At 40.8% G+C, this 14,409-nt stretch overlaps 1 protein-coding gene across 3 annotated transcripts in view; it reads right to left on the reverse strand.

Annotated features, from left to right (window-relative positions):
• Window positions 1–635: 635 nt before the first annotated feature.
• LOC132407362 (SH2 domain-containing protein 3C-like) overlaps window positions 636–14,409 on the reverse strand; it is a 286,124-nt gene continuing 272,350 nt past the window's right edge. For all 3 annotated transcript variants that reach the window (XM_059993734.1, XM_059993735.1, XM_059993736.1), the window contains 4 exons: window positions 12,234–12,405; window positions 7,339–7,450; window positions 6,484–6,690; window positions 636–3,221 (listed from right to left, as the gene is read on the reverse strand). In XM_059993734.1, coding sequence (XP_059849717.1) covers window positions 3,046–3,221; window positions 6,484–6,690; window positions 7,339–7,450; window positions 12,234–12,405 — 667 coding nt within the window. In that variant the 3' untranslated portion in view covers window positions 636–3,045. The remainder of the gene's footprint in view (window positions 3,222–6,483; window positions 6,691–7,338; window positions 7,451–12,233; window positions 12,406–14,409) is intronic.

Raw genomic sequence — 14,409 nt, forward strand, 5'->3', positions numbered from 1 at the left:
CCTGTTTATTATTTATTGTAATGCCAATACTGTTTTTGTGCACTTTATGCAGTCCAGTGTAGGTCTGTAGTCTAGTATAGCTTCCTCTGTGTTTTTTTTTATTGCGTAGTTCAGTCTAGTTTTTTGTACTGTGTCATGTAAACCATGGTCCTGAAAAATGTTGTCTCATTTTTACTATGCACTGTACCAGCAGTTATGGTCGAAATGACAATAAAAGTTGACTTGACTTGACTAAACATGGCAATAACATTATTTATTGAATTGCCACGTGATCATAAATGGTATAGAGCAGGGGTTCTGAACCAGAGGTCCACAGACCCCTCGGTTAATGGTAAAGCTCCATGGCACAGACAAGGTTGGGAAGAGTACATGTATATATGGTACCTGTACTCTTACCACTGTCAGTGTTCATTACTGATTCCATTTCCCACTGAGAGTAGCGACTCATTCTTGGATATAGTTTTCAAAGTGCATCAATTGATCAGTTTAAATTTGTCAGTTATTCCCAAGATAATCAATACTCCAAGATTACATCATTTAGCACAGTTGTGGAGTTAAACTGGATGGAAATCTTCAACCTAAGTATTAATTATTTACAAATAAACTCCAGAAACAATTGCTTTCTCCTCATTTTTTCAGTTTATTAGCATTTTATCAACTTTTAATTAACTTGCACATTTAAAAAATCATTTTAATTGCACAAATGAAGTCAGAAATGACACACAATCACTTTCCTCCATCATACATATCTTAATAGAAATGAATACATTCATAAACAACCAGGATTATATTCTTTAACAAAGAGGACATTTTTATGCAAGAACATAGAATTATATACATCTGTTTATTTACACTGTGCCATAGTTGCAAAGCAGAACACTGAAGTGTTTTGTGGTTGAACACAAATGAAATTATGTGACTTGAAGAGCAAGCCAGGACCCAGTACTCACACAAGGTACTCTCCTTTCCTGGCTAATACAGGATTGGTATTGAAAACGTATTCATTACTGGTGCAATGTAGCTAAATGTTTGGACCTGTGCATCTGAAATCTTGTGTATTAAACCACTTAACGTGGCGTGTGCTGGATGGAACGTCTGTTTTCTTGTAAGCGATTGGAGAGTGTAGTTTTGGCAACATCTGTCCATCTGAAATACAATAATGCTGCCTCCTTAAAAGTCCACTCTGAAGAAACACTCTGGGAATAACAGTAAACATTAGCACTGCGGTGAAGGCAGGTACTTGGGTTCTATGGAAAGTTCATCGGCTTTAGTAGTAGATATACTGTCTTTCTGTACTTGTATTTACCAACATGGTCAATACATTCAAGTACATCAGTAATGACATATTTTGAACTCAATTTCTGTATTCCTTTCATACACTAAGTCAGCTACAGAAAACCAAGTCTATTCCCGATTGTCACATTTTTCCACTTCTTCAGGGAGAGTCAGTTTGATATGCAGGAGAGCTACAGGACTGAAAGTGAGATCAGTTTTCTGATGCAAGGTTACTTGGAGCACATTTACTCTTTTTTTTGTAAAAGAGCACTATGCACCATCACTCTCCACTCCCTCCCTGCCTGGCCACCTTTCTTCTTTCTCATCTTTTGTAGACGCTCATGTGTCTATTTCCTTGCGCTTCACTTTCTTCAAAGTAGCTTAACTCAAATGAGTCCAGTTATAAAGGAATAGATACCATGCCAGCTGCATCCAATGTTTCATCTGTGAGGAAGGTCGCTCAGTAATGATCGGAAACACAACATTTTGCTTCTTAACTACTCAGGGAATGGGTAGAAGCTGTGTGGATTTGTATCATCTGTTGATCAGCCTTGCTTTTCCCTGTGCATACAGTTCTCTCTAGATGAGATGCCCTGCCTCACTCTTCACCAAAGATGGCTTGGTACACACACAGGATGTTTTTGAAACCACTCTTGAGCTTATCCAGCCAGGTAACACGTTGATCAGTCTGGGATTCCCTTCCCACCGATACAGCAAAGATGATATTTTCACATTGGGTATTTAATGCTAATGTGCAATTTTACTCCCAAATTATCTTCGAGTATGAGAATAAAATTCTACTGTACAGTAACTTCACAGTGAGACAGTCAGACTTGTCATTTTATGGGTTACAAACCAAACAACACCAGGTTCATCTTTAGTTCCGCTCTGTAAGAGTTTTGTCCCAAACTTCTTTCAATGTGACTTGGTTGATTTTTGAGACTTTTCCTTAGACTTCCAAGACAGAGCAGTAGATAAGTCTGACTTCTGCAGCGGAATGCCATTGCTTATACAGGTATCATTTTTCCACACTGAAGGTGCCAGATAAATGCACGTTGTTGCAATATTTTTGGTGAGATTTTTTTGGAAAAGTGCAAATCCTCTCAGGTTTGGTCATCTTTTGAAAGGTTTATAAAATGTCTCCACTATTTCTTAAGTTTTTATTTTAAAAGCTGCTGGTACCTGCTGGTATGTAGTTTCCGACTCCAGAAGCTTGTCCACAGTAAGGTTGTTCAGTTCAAGTTTGAGAGTCAGCCTCAATAAACCAGTAGCATTTTTGGTTTAATCCAAGCTTAACTGCAGGTCCACTTTCCAGCATGACTCTCTAGATAACAACTACAGCCGATTTTTCTCTCCACCTCTCCAGTCTAAGATAAATTCCCTGATGCCATATGTAGCACCACACTGCTCATCCGAATGAGACGAGATTGTCTGCACGTACTTTTACTGTGGACTATTCTCATCTGTACAGCTCGGCAATAAATGGGTTAGAGTTTTATTAAAACTCTCTTTCAGTTCAGGGATCATTATGGTTTCTTTGATCAAAAGTAGTTGACATTTGAAACCCATCCCTCTGCACCCATTCTTCCTATCTCTGTATGATTTTGTGCATACACCTGCTTGTGAATTACCAATGACTGTTACAATAGTGCTTTGTCATTAAACAGAAGGGATTTTGAAAAAAAATTAAATTAAAAGAAAAAAACTTAATACTTCGAAATTCCTGTTACCAATCCCTTTAACCAAGCTTGTAATTATATACCCTTCAAGTTACAATTCACTGTGATGAACTGGAGGCTCCAGCTTATTTGACAGTGCACATAGGACCTTGTCAAACTTTTCATATCGCTCAGCTTGGTTGCCCCCTGCTCCTCGGCTCCCCCACAGCAACCGCATTTGGAATTCTGTCTTGAAGACTTCAAGGACTTGTTCATTTTCCTGAAAACCTGCAGGTTGAAAAGGGAAATAGTGTCACACCACACTGTGAACTTGCTTTGAAACAAAAATTCAGAGTTAAGATTGAATGAACATCTTCTTTTCCCCCATCTCTGGAAACATAGAAAACCTACAGCACAATACAAGCCCTTTGGCCCACAAACCTGTACTGAACATGTCCTTACCTTAGAAATTACTTAGGGTTACCCTTAGCCCTCGGTTTTTCTGAGCTCCATGTACCTGTCCAGGAGTCTCTTAAAAGACCCTATCGTATCTGCCTCCACCACCATCACTGGCAGCCCATTCCACGCACTCACCGCTCTCTGCGTAAAAAACTTACCCCTGACATCTCCTCTGTACCTCCTTTCAAGCACGTTAAAACTGTGCCCTCTTGTGTTAACCCTTTCAGCCCTGAGAAAAAGCCTCTGGCTATCCACATGATCAAAGTCTCTCATCATTTTATACACTTCTTTCAGGTCACCTTGCATCCTCTGTCGCTCCAAGGAGAAAAGGCCGAGTTCACTCAACCGATCCTCTTAAGGCATGCTCCCCAATCCGGGCAACATCCTTGTAAATCTCCTCTGCACCCTTTCTATGGTTTCCACATCCTTCCTCTAGTCAGGCGACCAGAACTGAGTACAGTACTCCAAGTGGGGCTTGACCAGGGTCCTATATAGCAGCACCATTACCTCTCGGCTCCTAAACTCAACCCCACAGTTAATGAAGGCCAATGCACCGCATGTGTATCTTTATTCTAGAGATGTTCCCATTTCTTTGTTACTTTATACCTGTCAACCTAGAGTTTTTTTTAACAGACTGTTATGTGATCTGGAATACCATTTTGAAAGGATTATAAAAGCAAATTCATTAACTTTTGAAAACAGAATGAGGTAAATACTGGAAGTTGGGAAATTACAGGATTGCAGCAAACATTTGGGAAAGTTGCCTGAGCAGCTGGCACAGGATTGACTGAGATGTAGTGTGGTGCTTTCCTACATTGTCCCAATCACTTCACTTTGTTTCTATGTCCACAGAGACCATCCTACTTCGCCCACAAGGTATTTCTACCTCTGACATCAGACATCCTTGGAGCGTCTCTGAGTAAGATTGAGGAAAAAGGGGTCCAGTGCTTTCTTGGCACATATAATGAATAAACTCTTCTCAGGCTTCTAGCTGGGTAGAGGTATCAATTATAACTGACGTTTCGATGGCGAACTCTGCTAGCTTCTTCAGGAATGATGCCCGGGCAAGACTAGTCTGTGGTATTTAAGATGGAGAAACACACGCATACACAAAGTGCTGGAGGAGCTCAGCAGGTCAGATAGCACCAGTGGAGAAGGATATACAGTCGGCATTTCGGCCCTTCATTAGGACTGGAGAAGAAGCTAGACTAAGAAGGTGGGCGGGGGGTGGAGGGAAGGAAAGGAGTACAAGCTGGCAGGTGTTGGGTGAAACGTCCCAGAATTTTCCGGATGCCACTCAGTTTCCTGAGTGTTGTCAGAGTGCCGCTCCTTCGGGTAAGTGTGTTCCACCATGATCTGAATATGCTCTGTACATGGTGTACAGGCATTGTCTTGTCAGATGATGAGTCACTTTCCACAGGATAACCAGCCTTTGTAGCTTTGTAATGTAATTTTTGAAGCTATATTATTGAAATGGTAAGTGCAGTCAAGTTTCCGGTTCTTGGTGGCCCCAGCTGCATTGAAGATGGAGATCTCAAAGTGGTAATGACATTGAATGTCTACATGATTATACTGTCTCTTATTGGAAATTGACATTTAATGGCATTTTGTAACACCAGCGCTAATTGCCTCTCAGCAGCTCATGGAAGAATGTTGGATTGGTCTTGCAGAATGCAGGTAAGACTGTTTCCTTCAATGAAGAGTTGCAGATGGACTGGAACTTTATACAGGCATCAGTAAATGCCCCCATATTCCTCCCATCCTCCTGCCCCCTCTGACTTCAAGGTGCAATGAAGGTTATTTGCGAAGCCGGTGAAGATGACATGGCCAAGTACACTGCCCTGAGGCTGGGATGGGGATCGATCTCCAACAACGACGTCCAGCTTCCTCTGCTGAACTAAGTGCATTCCCTATGCTCTGGATAGATAGCTCACATAAATAGTGATGCTTAACACTAGTACTAAACCCATCAGCCCGGACTATGTCCACACCAAGAAGAGAACGAAGGTATTGATACCAACAACAGAATAGAAAAAGTAAGCAAGTTCCCCTTCAGCTCCAATCTTTTTCCCCAAATCCAGACAAGCAAATTACTCTTGGCTTCACGCCAATGGTGTTTTGTAACCATCTAAATGGCTTGTGCAGGATAAACTTTCGATAGGGATTTCCTTCCTTTTACATGACAAAATAACTACCATCTGTTTTCCTCCCATACTGGACCAATGCACAGAAACAGTCAGGGATATTCATGAGCTGGTAGTCATGTCATATTATGCCATTGTCCAGTTCCTATTTTTCCTTCAAATTTGTTTTGAACTAAATGGGTCAATGAGGTCTCAGTTCGTGTCTCTGGCATATGGCTTATGAGCTGACCTCCAGCAGACTAGACTGACAATGGTTGTACTTCACTGGCTTTGGTATTCCTGAGTTAAAACAGTTTAAAAGGGAATTTGACCTGGGTGCCTGTTAGTGACCAAAGCTGGAAAATGTCAGGTCTAGACTAGCTGAGGGTGGTGGGGTGGAGGTACGTCTCTACCAAAGGTGGTGTAAGGTGCTCCTTTCCTCCATGAGCCTGCAGGTCATTCTTGTGCAAGCCCCCCCCCCCCCCCCAATCTGAGTCACATGATACAGGTGGTGAATGTTTGTATGAGCAGCCGGTGCATATCACAAGTCCTGGTTATGTGACCACTGATGCCAGGCAGACAATTTCTAAAGAGCATTGATAATGGTTGGGGACATTTCCCAGATGAAGACAATGGCAAACCACTTCTGTAGAAAAATTTCCCAAGAAGAATCATGGTCAACAGATGGAAGACCATGATCATCGACATCATACAACTCAGCACATAATGATGACGATGAGACTAGCTTATGGTAATGCAGTGATCAAACAGCTAGCAGTCACTGTCAAAGTTCAAGTATACAAACTGGATTTTCTATCTGGGTGGGAATGTGGCCTGAACCTATGAAATGTGTCTCCGGGCTACAGACCAAGGAGGAGACCTTTGGGAGGTGAGAAATCATTCAACAATGTCAAATTCAACTATTCACCGGTAAAACGAGTGGGGGGGGGGGTGTTCTCTGTACTTGCCTTGTAGTTTCATTTCTGCATTGGTTTTATACAGTCCCCCATGATGTGCAATTGTTCTTGCAGCCTCCAGGTGTGACATAACCACCTCCACACCACTATCGCTGACCTCCCAGGACTCAATGTTGTCGGTAGTTGCCAAGTTACGTTCAAGCAAAGTGATGAGAGGAACCACATGAGGAAAGGTTGTGTTGGTCAGTGGCGATGCTTCTGCAAGATACAAAACATTTTTGAAAAAAAAGTCAGAATTGCAGAATGAAAAAGGCCATCAACCTTGCTCTTTCCACAGATTATCTACCCACTTCAGATCTCTACTTCATCTGCTGAATCATTTGAGGGTTAATTCTTGGTAAGTACTCTCTGACTCCCAAAAGCAATGAAGAAAGATTCCAAATTATTGGTCTATTTTTATTTTAGCCTTTTGACCCTGCAAACTTCTTTTATCAACAACCCCCTCCCCCCACGCCTGACTTATTTCTTGTTATCTCACAAGCACTGTGGAATACTTCATCTTAGTACTCTGTTCCTATTCCTATGTCACCAAGAACTTATTTTTCAAGAAGTTGACTGCAGAGATTGTTTATGAAGGTATTTATTTCATAAACCTTCATGTAGTAGCCTCTTTTTCATATTAAGAGACATTCCTCCTAATTTATTAATATTAGATATTTCATTCAAATGAACTTCTTCCCAATCTCACCTGAGCATCAAGGAGGCATTAGACATTTATCCCAGAAGGGTTCAATGTGCCACCAGAAATAGAGTTTGGAGGTGTGTTGTCTCACCTCATCTTTTCCTCTTTCCTAGTATAGGAAAACAAAAATATATCTGTATGTAAGCTGAAACAGTGTGCGTTACCTTTTCCTTCATTCATGTTTCTCATGAAGGGTTTCAGCTTCTTCTCATAGAGAATCGCTCCCTCTGTGTGTCGTTGACGAAGAGTTATCCATGTCTGCTCGAGCCTTGAAATCTGCAATGAAAACCTAGGGTGAATGAACGTTGTATCTAGGAGAGGTACAGATTTAACATGAAATGCACTATCTCAGGGTAAAACTAGTATTCACCTGTACAACCGCTTTGTTATGTCACAAAAGGGAATTTGATACAGGTTACTTAGTTTTGTTATTTGCCATGATTGAATTCTCTATTGAAGTAAATGGGTGGAAGATATGTGGTGCAATAGATACATTGGTGTAACTTTAAAAACATATTTGATTATTTAAACAGTGCATAATATTTAAGTAGCACATTACAGACTAATTCACAAAGTAGAAGCATTTGGTTTTTGAGTTGGTAGTGCCTTAAATACATTATTGGCAAATAGTTAGCAGCAAAGGGTAGCACTGAACAGATATTTTTCTGACTGCAGGGAAGTATGCAGTAGGGTCCCCTGGGGGTTAAATTACAATTACTGTACAACTTGAAGTTGGGTTTAATATGTTTAATGTTGAAGTTTAGGGTAATAAAAATCTTGTTAAGATAGTAGACAGATTAGCAGCAGAATTCAAGAGGACAAAGACTGAAGATGTGGGCAGACCACTATTTCGTCTAAGCTGTGCGGGTGCGCGGCCACGCAGTATCTGAAATGCTCCTGCATGGATAATCTTTGTAGCTGCACAGCTGGAACTTTCTTTTATATAACATTAATATAATTTTGAAATATATGTTAATAAAATTGTGGAAATACCCTGTAATTAATTGTATTAAAGAATATAATCCATAAATTTTCTAAATAATAAATGTACCACAACCATTACTTTGAAACATTTTAGAGCTTCAACATATTTACATTGGCAGTGTTTCAACTTACAACACTGTTACAAATTGTAACAATTAACACAGAAGGGAAGTTGGTAGCTCATTGTTAATAAACCAATGGCCCGCTGAACACTCACTCTGCCTGGTCAAAACATTTTACTTTTGCCGTTGTGCTTGTCAGTTGGTTTGACTGACTGACTCTTACTTGTGTTGTGAGTTGTGGTTTGTGTTTATTTGATGTTCATATTACAAAAGAGACAACATTTAAAATGCCCTGCAGTTTCAGGTCATGTAAAAATGTCCTGTTGAAAGCAATGGTTGGTCCACGAAGCTGTAAAAAAAATTTAGAGGGAACATTGGGGCAGACATGACAGATTCAATTGGGCTAAGTTTGAAGTGAGAATCTTAGAGAAAAAAAGACATGGAAAGGAAATAAAAACCAAATACTACTCTTTTGAAGAGGTGGTACAATGAAAGAGTGGAGGATTCCGGGATGACATTTTGCACATTGTGAAGGTGTCAGGAAATGTTGTTGTGACAATTAATAAATAGTCAGAATATAAAAATAAAAGTAAGGAAGCCACACTTGAACTTTTCAGATCACTGACAGATTCAGATGGAGCAATGCTTACACTCTTACGCACATTACGAAAGGAAAGATGTTGTAATACTGGAAGGGGAGCAGAGGGGTTTATCAAGTTAATACCAGTAATGAGGGACAGTCTAGGTGAAGACTGGGAAAGCTGGGATTATTTGAGAGTTTGTAAATATATTAATTAAACAATTAGAAGCAAGATGCAAACAACTGGAAAATTAGCCATTTGGTTAACAATGAGGGAGAGAGCTCTGATTGGCAGGAAAGTAGCAAATGGAACTTAATCCAGATAAATATTGGGGAGGGCAGAAAAGTGCTAAAAGGAAAATATACAGTAAATGGGAGGATTCTGAATGGTGTGTAGGGATAAGAAAACCTTAGTTTACATTTCCTCAAATCCTCAGAGTCAGAAGGACAAATCAGTGAGCAGGCTGAAAGAGTTCATTGGAGCTATCCTTTATTAGCAGAGTTACAGATTGTGAATGCAAGGATGTTATTCTGGAACAACAGTTTGAGTACTCTGTTTAGTTCTGGTCACCATATTACCTTGAAGGTGGAGTGGATGCAATGGAGATCAATGAGAACATTGTTAGGGCCAGAAAAATTTAGCTATGAGGGAGATATTGGATCAACTAACGTTCTTTGGAATGGAAGATGCAAGGGAAGATGCAGGATGTATAAAGAACCTGGAATGGGGTAAAGACCAGAGATGTTAAAATATGAATGTAAAGATTTAAAGGAATTGGTAGAAAATAACAGGGGAGATGAGCAAGAGATTTTCACCAAAAATGTCTACAAATTTCTATAGATATATTGTAGCGAGCATTATGATTGGTTGCATCACAGCCTATATGGAGATTCCAATGCACAGGATGGCGAGAGGCTGCTGAGGGTTGCAGATACAGATAGCTTCATCACAGGCATAACCCTACCCACCACTGAGTATATCTTCAAGAGGTTGTACTTCAGGGTGGATGCGTCCATCATTAAGGACCCTCACCATCAGGGACATGCCCTTTCTCGTTGCTACCATCAGGAGCCTCAAGGTGCACACTCAATGATTCAGATACAGCTCTTCCCCTCCACCATCAGATTTCTGAATGGACCATGAACACTACCTCATTATTCCTTCTCTTTTGCATCATCTGTTTATTCATTTATAGTAATTTTATGTCTTTGCTCTGCACTGTTACTGCAGAACAAATTACACATCATGTAAGACAGCGATAACAAACCTAGTTTTGATCCCAAAGATTTCAGATGTCTAGAATTCACAAATTAAAAATATGGTAAATGCAGAAAGCATTTTAAAGTGTTCTTGGATGCTTATTTGGAAAAATTGTGACCTGCAAGGCTTTTGTCCTCTGGCTAGGACTTGAGATTAGGATATATGTCCTCTTGTCCAGAGAATGCTGGATCAATGGGTTTATTCTTGTTTCAAAGATTTTCTCTGATTCTTCTTAAAAGCAGTGAAGTTTAAGAGAGAAATTTACAGACATATTCTTAATTATGCAGGATCGTCTTGTGTAAAGGAGGCTGAAAGTGGTATAACATTTCCATTGTAACTTTAAAGAGGCAGTTAGATAAGTGTTTGAAGAACATAAGATGGGCGTAGCCCTTCTACTCCAAGCTTCAGTAATTCTAAAGGATATTGATTCTGTAGACTTTACAAAATAATGGCACAAATTGTGAAATTTAATCCCGAGTGCACCAGAGAAAATCCCCAGAATGTTGTTCACTGCAAATGTTGTTTCTTCACCTCTGTTTATCAATTGTCCTATTATAGTCAATAATTAATTAATTGTCAATTGTCCTAAAACACTCAAACTTCTACAAATGTACTGCGGAGAGCATTCTGACTGGCTGCAGCACCAACTGATATGGTCGTGGGGGAGCTACCAGAATTGAAGTAAGCTGCAGAGCATTGTAAGATCAGTCAGCTTACATAGATACTAGCCTCCATAGATTCCAAGACATCCTCAAGGAGCGGTGCCCCAGAACGGAGGTGTCTTTCATTAAGGTCCCCCATCACCTAGGGCATGCCCTCTTCTCATTGTTATCATCAGGATGGAAGCACAGACACCTGAAAACACACACTAGGTGATTCAGGGACAGCTTCTTCCTCTCTGCTATCTGATTTCTAAATGGACATTGAACCCATGAACACTACCTCACTACTTATTTTTAAATTCTGTTTTTGTACTACTTATTTTAATTCAACTATCTAATATACATATATATTAATATATATTTACTGTAATTCAGTCTTTTTTTCTTTATTTATCATGTATTGCATTGCTCTGCTGCTGCAAAGTTAATAAATTTCACAACATATGCTGGTGACATTAAACCTGATTCTGATTCTGATATAATAAACGACCAGAGTACAGGAGGCTGAGAAGTTCAGTAAGAAGGTCCGGAAACAAAGCTCTCTTTCACCGGGAGCAATTTAAGCAATGCCTATTGCGAATCACTTTTTAGCCACAAGGAATGAAGCAAGGAAGTACCGGGTTTGAATCCATACAGGCAAATTCCCTAATCATTGCCATCAAACAAGATATGGTGATGCAACAGAACAAAAATATTTACCAACAAGAATAAAACCATGGCCTATCTATGATAAAAAAAAATGCAGTGTTTCCGGATTAACTGCCATTTCAATAGTAATCAGAAAAGCAGCAGAACACATTTACTGGATATACCTCTCTCATATTTCTAGCTAATTGAGTTTTAATCAATATAGTATCAACAGTGATGGATGAATGTACTTAATGGGATGACAACTGTAGTCTGCTAAAGCACTACTACTGATGTTTTTGCCCTGTGGTTACTTTTAGAATAATGATGCCAACTACGAACAACACAATCAATTATTTATCATGGTCCCTCTGTCATTTTGAATGCGACTTACACCCCCCTCAAAGACCAAAGAAAACAACTGCTAATGGGTGTAACTGAAAGACTGAGCCACTGAAGAGTATCTAAACTCCCTGCTAACCCAGTCCTCAGCTGTTGAGTGTTTAACTATCTCCCTCCCTCGTTACGTGGCAGGAGGAGAAGTCAGACTGGAGTGTTTAGGGGTGGGGTCCAGGACTAGAGAACCCACTTTAACTCAGAGGTTTGTGCCTTCACCCTGTGACCAGGTGGATTTCCTCCGGGTGCTCCGGTTTCCTCCCACAGTCCAAAGACAGACCAGCTGCTAGGTTTATTAGTCATTGTACACTGTCCCGTGATTAGGCTAGGGTTAAAGCAGGGGTGGCTGGACGGCACAGCTCGAAGGGCCGAAGGGCCTGTTCTGTGCTGTATCACAATAAATAAATAGACAAATAAACAAGATGACAACAATGTAGGGGAATGAGGATAAGAAACTGAGGATTACCTCCCTGCTTGTGGCACCTACCTGAGGCATCTCCAAAGCTTTCATTACAGCAGCAAATCCAAACATATTCCCCATATTGCTCTTCAGTTCAGCAGCCAACTGTATAGTTTTATGGAGTAGGGCGGCTCGCTCCTCGGTGCTGCCGGTGCAGCCTAGAATATCCACTGCCATCATGATTGACATAGTATTAAACCTACAAGAACAGGGAAAGGAGCTGGAGTTAGCACAGAAAACGCTGGGAAAACACAGCATCATTCAGAGTGAAAGAAAACAGACATTTCAGATCAATGACCTTTTGTTGGAACTTCCCACTGGAGAGAAGAGCTGAACATCTTCCAGACCCTGACTGTTTTCACTGTAGCTTCAACCTCACTCTGATTAGTCCTGTAAGTAAAACTGAACTGAGGAACTCTCTAAGGACAGACACTCAGAGTTGTACCTAGTACTGACTGTCGAAATTCCCTGCAGCATTTGTGAACAACTGTTCACAGCAAGAAGTATACAGTCACAATTAGCCCATTAAACTGCCTCCAAACTTTGAATGAATGTTCACACTCCATTTTAATTCCATGGCTTCCTCATGTCGAGGCCACCCTCAGGGTGGAGGAGCAACACCTTATATTCTGTCTGGGTGGCCTCCAACCTCATGGTATGAACATAGATTGCTCCTTCCAGTAAAAAAAATATTTCCCTCTATTCTCCACACTGGCCTCTTATCTCTTCTCACCTCCCCCGGGTCCCCTCTTCCTTTCCTTTCCCCTATGGTCCACTCTCCCCTCCCATCAAACTCCTTCCTCTCCAGCACTTTCTCTTTCCCACCCACCCGGCCTCACCTATCCTTTTCTGACATCGTCCCCCTTCCTTTCCAGCCCTGAAGAAGGGTCTTGGGCCGAAATGCCGACTGTTTATTCATTTCCGTGGTTGCTGCCTGACCTGCTGAGTTCCTCCAGCATTTAGTGTGTGTTGCTTTGGATTTTCAGCACCTGCAGATTTTCTCTTATTTCCATTGTCTGAGTGCCCGTTAGGCACTTTTACTGACTTACAAACTGTCCAGATTGTTGACCAGGTCTGCCATTGAATCTCACATATTATTATTTGTCGCTTTAAATTTATACAGCGCTGCTGTGCACCAACTTTACCTGCCAGCTGGATGAATATTAATTTTCAGCACCCAGCAAGACCTGTGTAGTCATGGCACCACACAGTGCAGCTGCGAATCTTTTAATAGAGTTAGCAGTCCCCGGAGTCTACAGGTTCTTCAAATTAATCTTTAAAATTGCCAGCAGGTAAAACCAGATTCAAACACTGTCTTTGAAAATCACAGATAATCATTGCCATCTAAAAAAAATCTGGAAAGATTTGAGGTAATTATTGCTGAATGAGGTGAAGCCGTTTTAAGGTTATGGTATGTTTATATACAGTGTAGGCAAACAGTAGTAGGAATGTAAACAAATTCTCTATTCCAACCAACACATATAAAATGCTGGAGGAACTCAGCAAGCCAGACAGCATCTATGGAAAAGAGTACAGTCGATGTTTCGGGCCAATACCCCTCAGCAGGATCATTTATTCATTTATTAGATTAGATTCAACTTCATTGTCATTGTGCCGAGTACAGATACAAAGCCAATGAAATGCAGTTAGCATCTAACCAGAAATGCAAAGAGTAGTGTTATTTACAAAATAACTGCGAATAAAAAGTAAATGCTACAGCACACAAATATAAAAGTACTGAGACTGTCCAATATGGGTGCAATACTGCTTAGTGCTGTGATGTGAGGTTCAGCAGGGTCACAGCCTCAGGGAAGAAGCTCTTCCTGTGCCTGCTGGTGTGGGAGTGGAGGCTCCTGTAGCACCTACCGGATGGGAGGAGAGTAAAAAGTCCATGGTTAGGGTGAGATGTATCCTTGATAATGCTTTTCACCCTGTTCAGGCAGCGTTTATGCTAGATGTTCTCAATGGTGGGCAATTGGGTGCCGATAATCCACTGGGAAATTTTCACCACACGCCGGAGTGCCTTGCAGTCTGATACGGGACAATTGCCATACCACACTGAGATGCAGTTGGTGAGTATGCTCTCAATGGTACAGCGGTGAAAGTCCGTCAATATCTTGGGATAGAGGTGAGATTTTTGATGCTCTGTAGGAAATAAAGGCGCTGTTGCGCTTTTTTGATCAGGATGGAGGAGTTCAGGAAC

Source organism: Hypanus sabinus, chromosome 18 (assembly GCF_030144855.1).
Source record: "Hypanus sabinus isolate sHypSab1 chromosome 18, sHypSab1.hap1, whole genome shotgun sequence".
Classification (NCBI taxonomy): domain Eukaryota; kingdom Metazoa; phylum Chordata; class Chondrichthyes; order Myliobatiformes; family Dasyatidae; genus Hypanus; species Hypanus sabinus.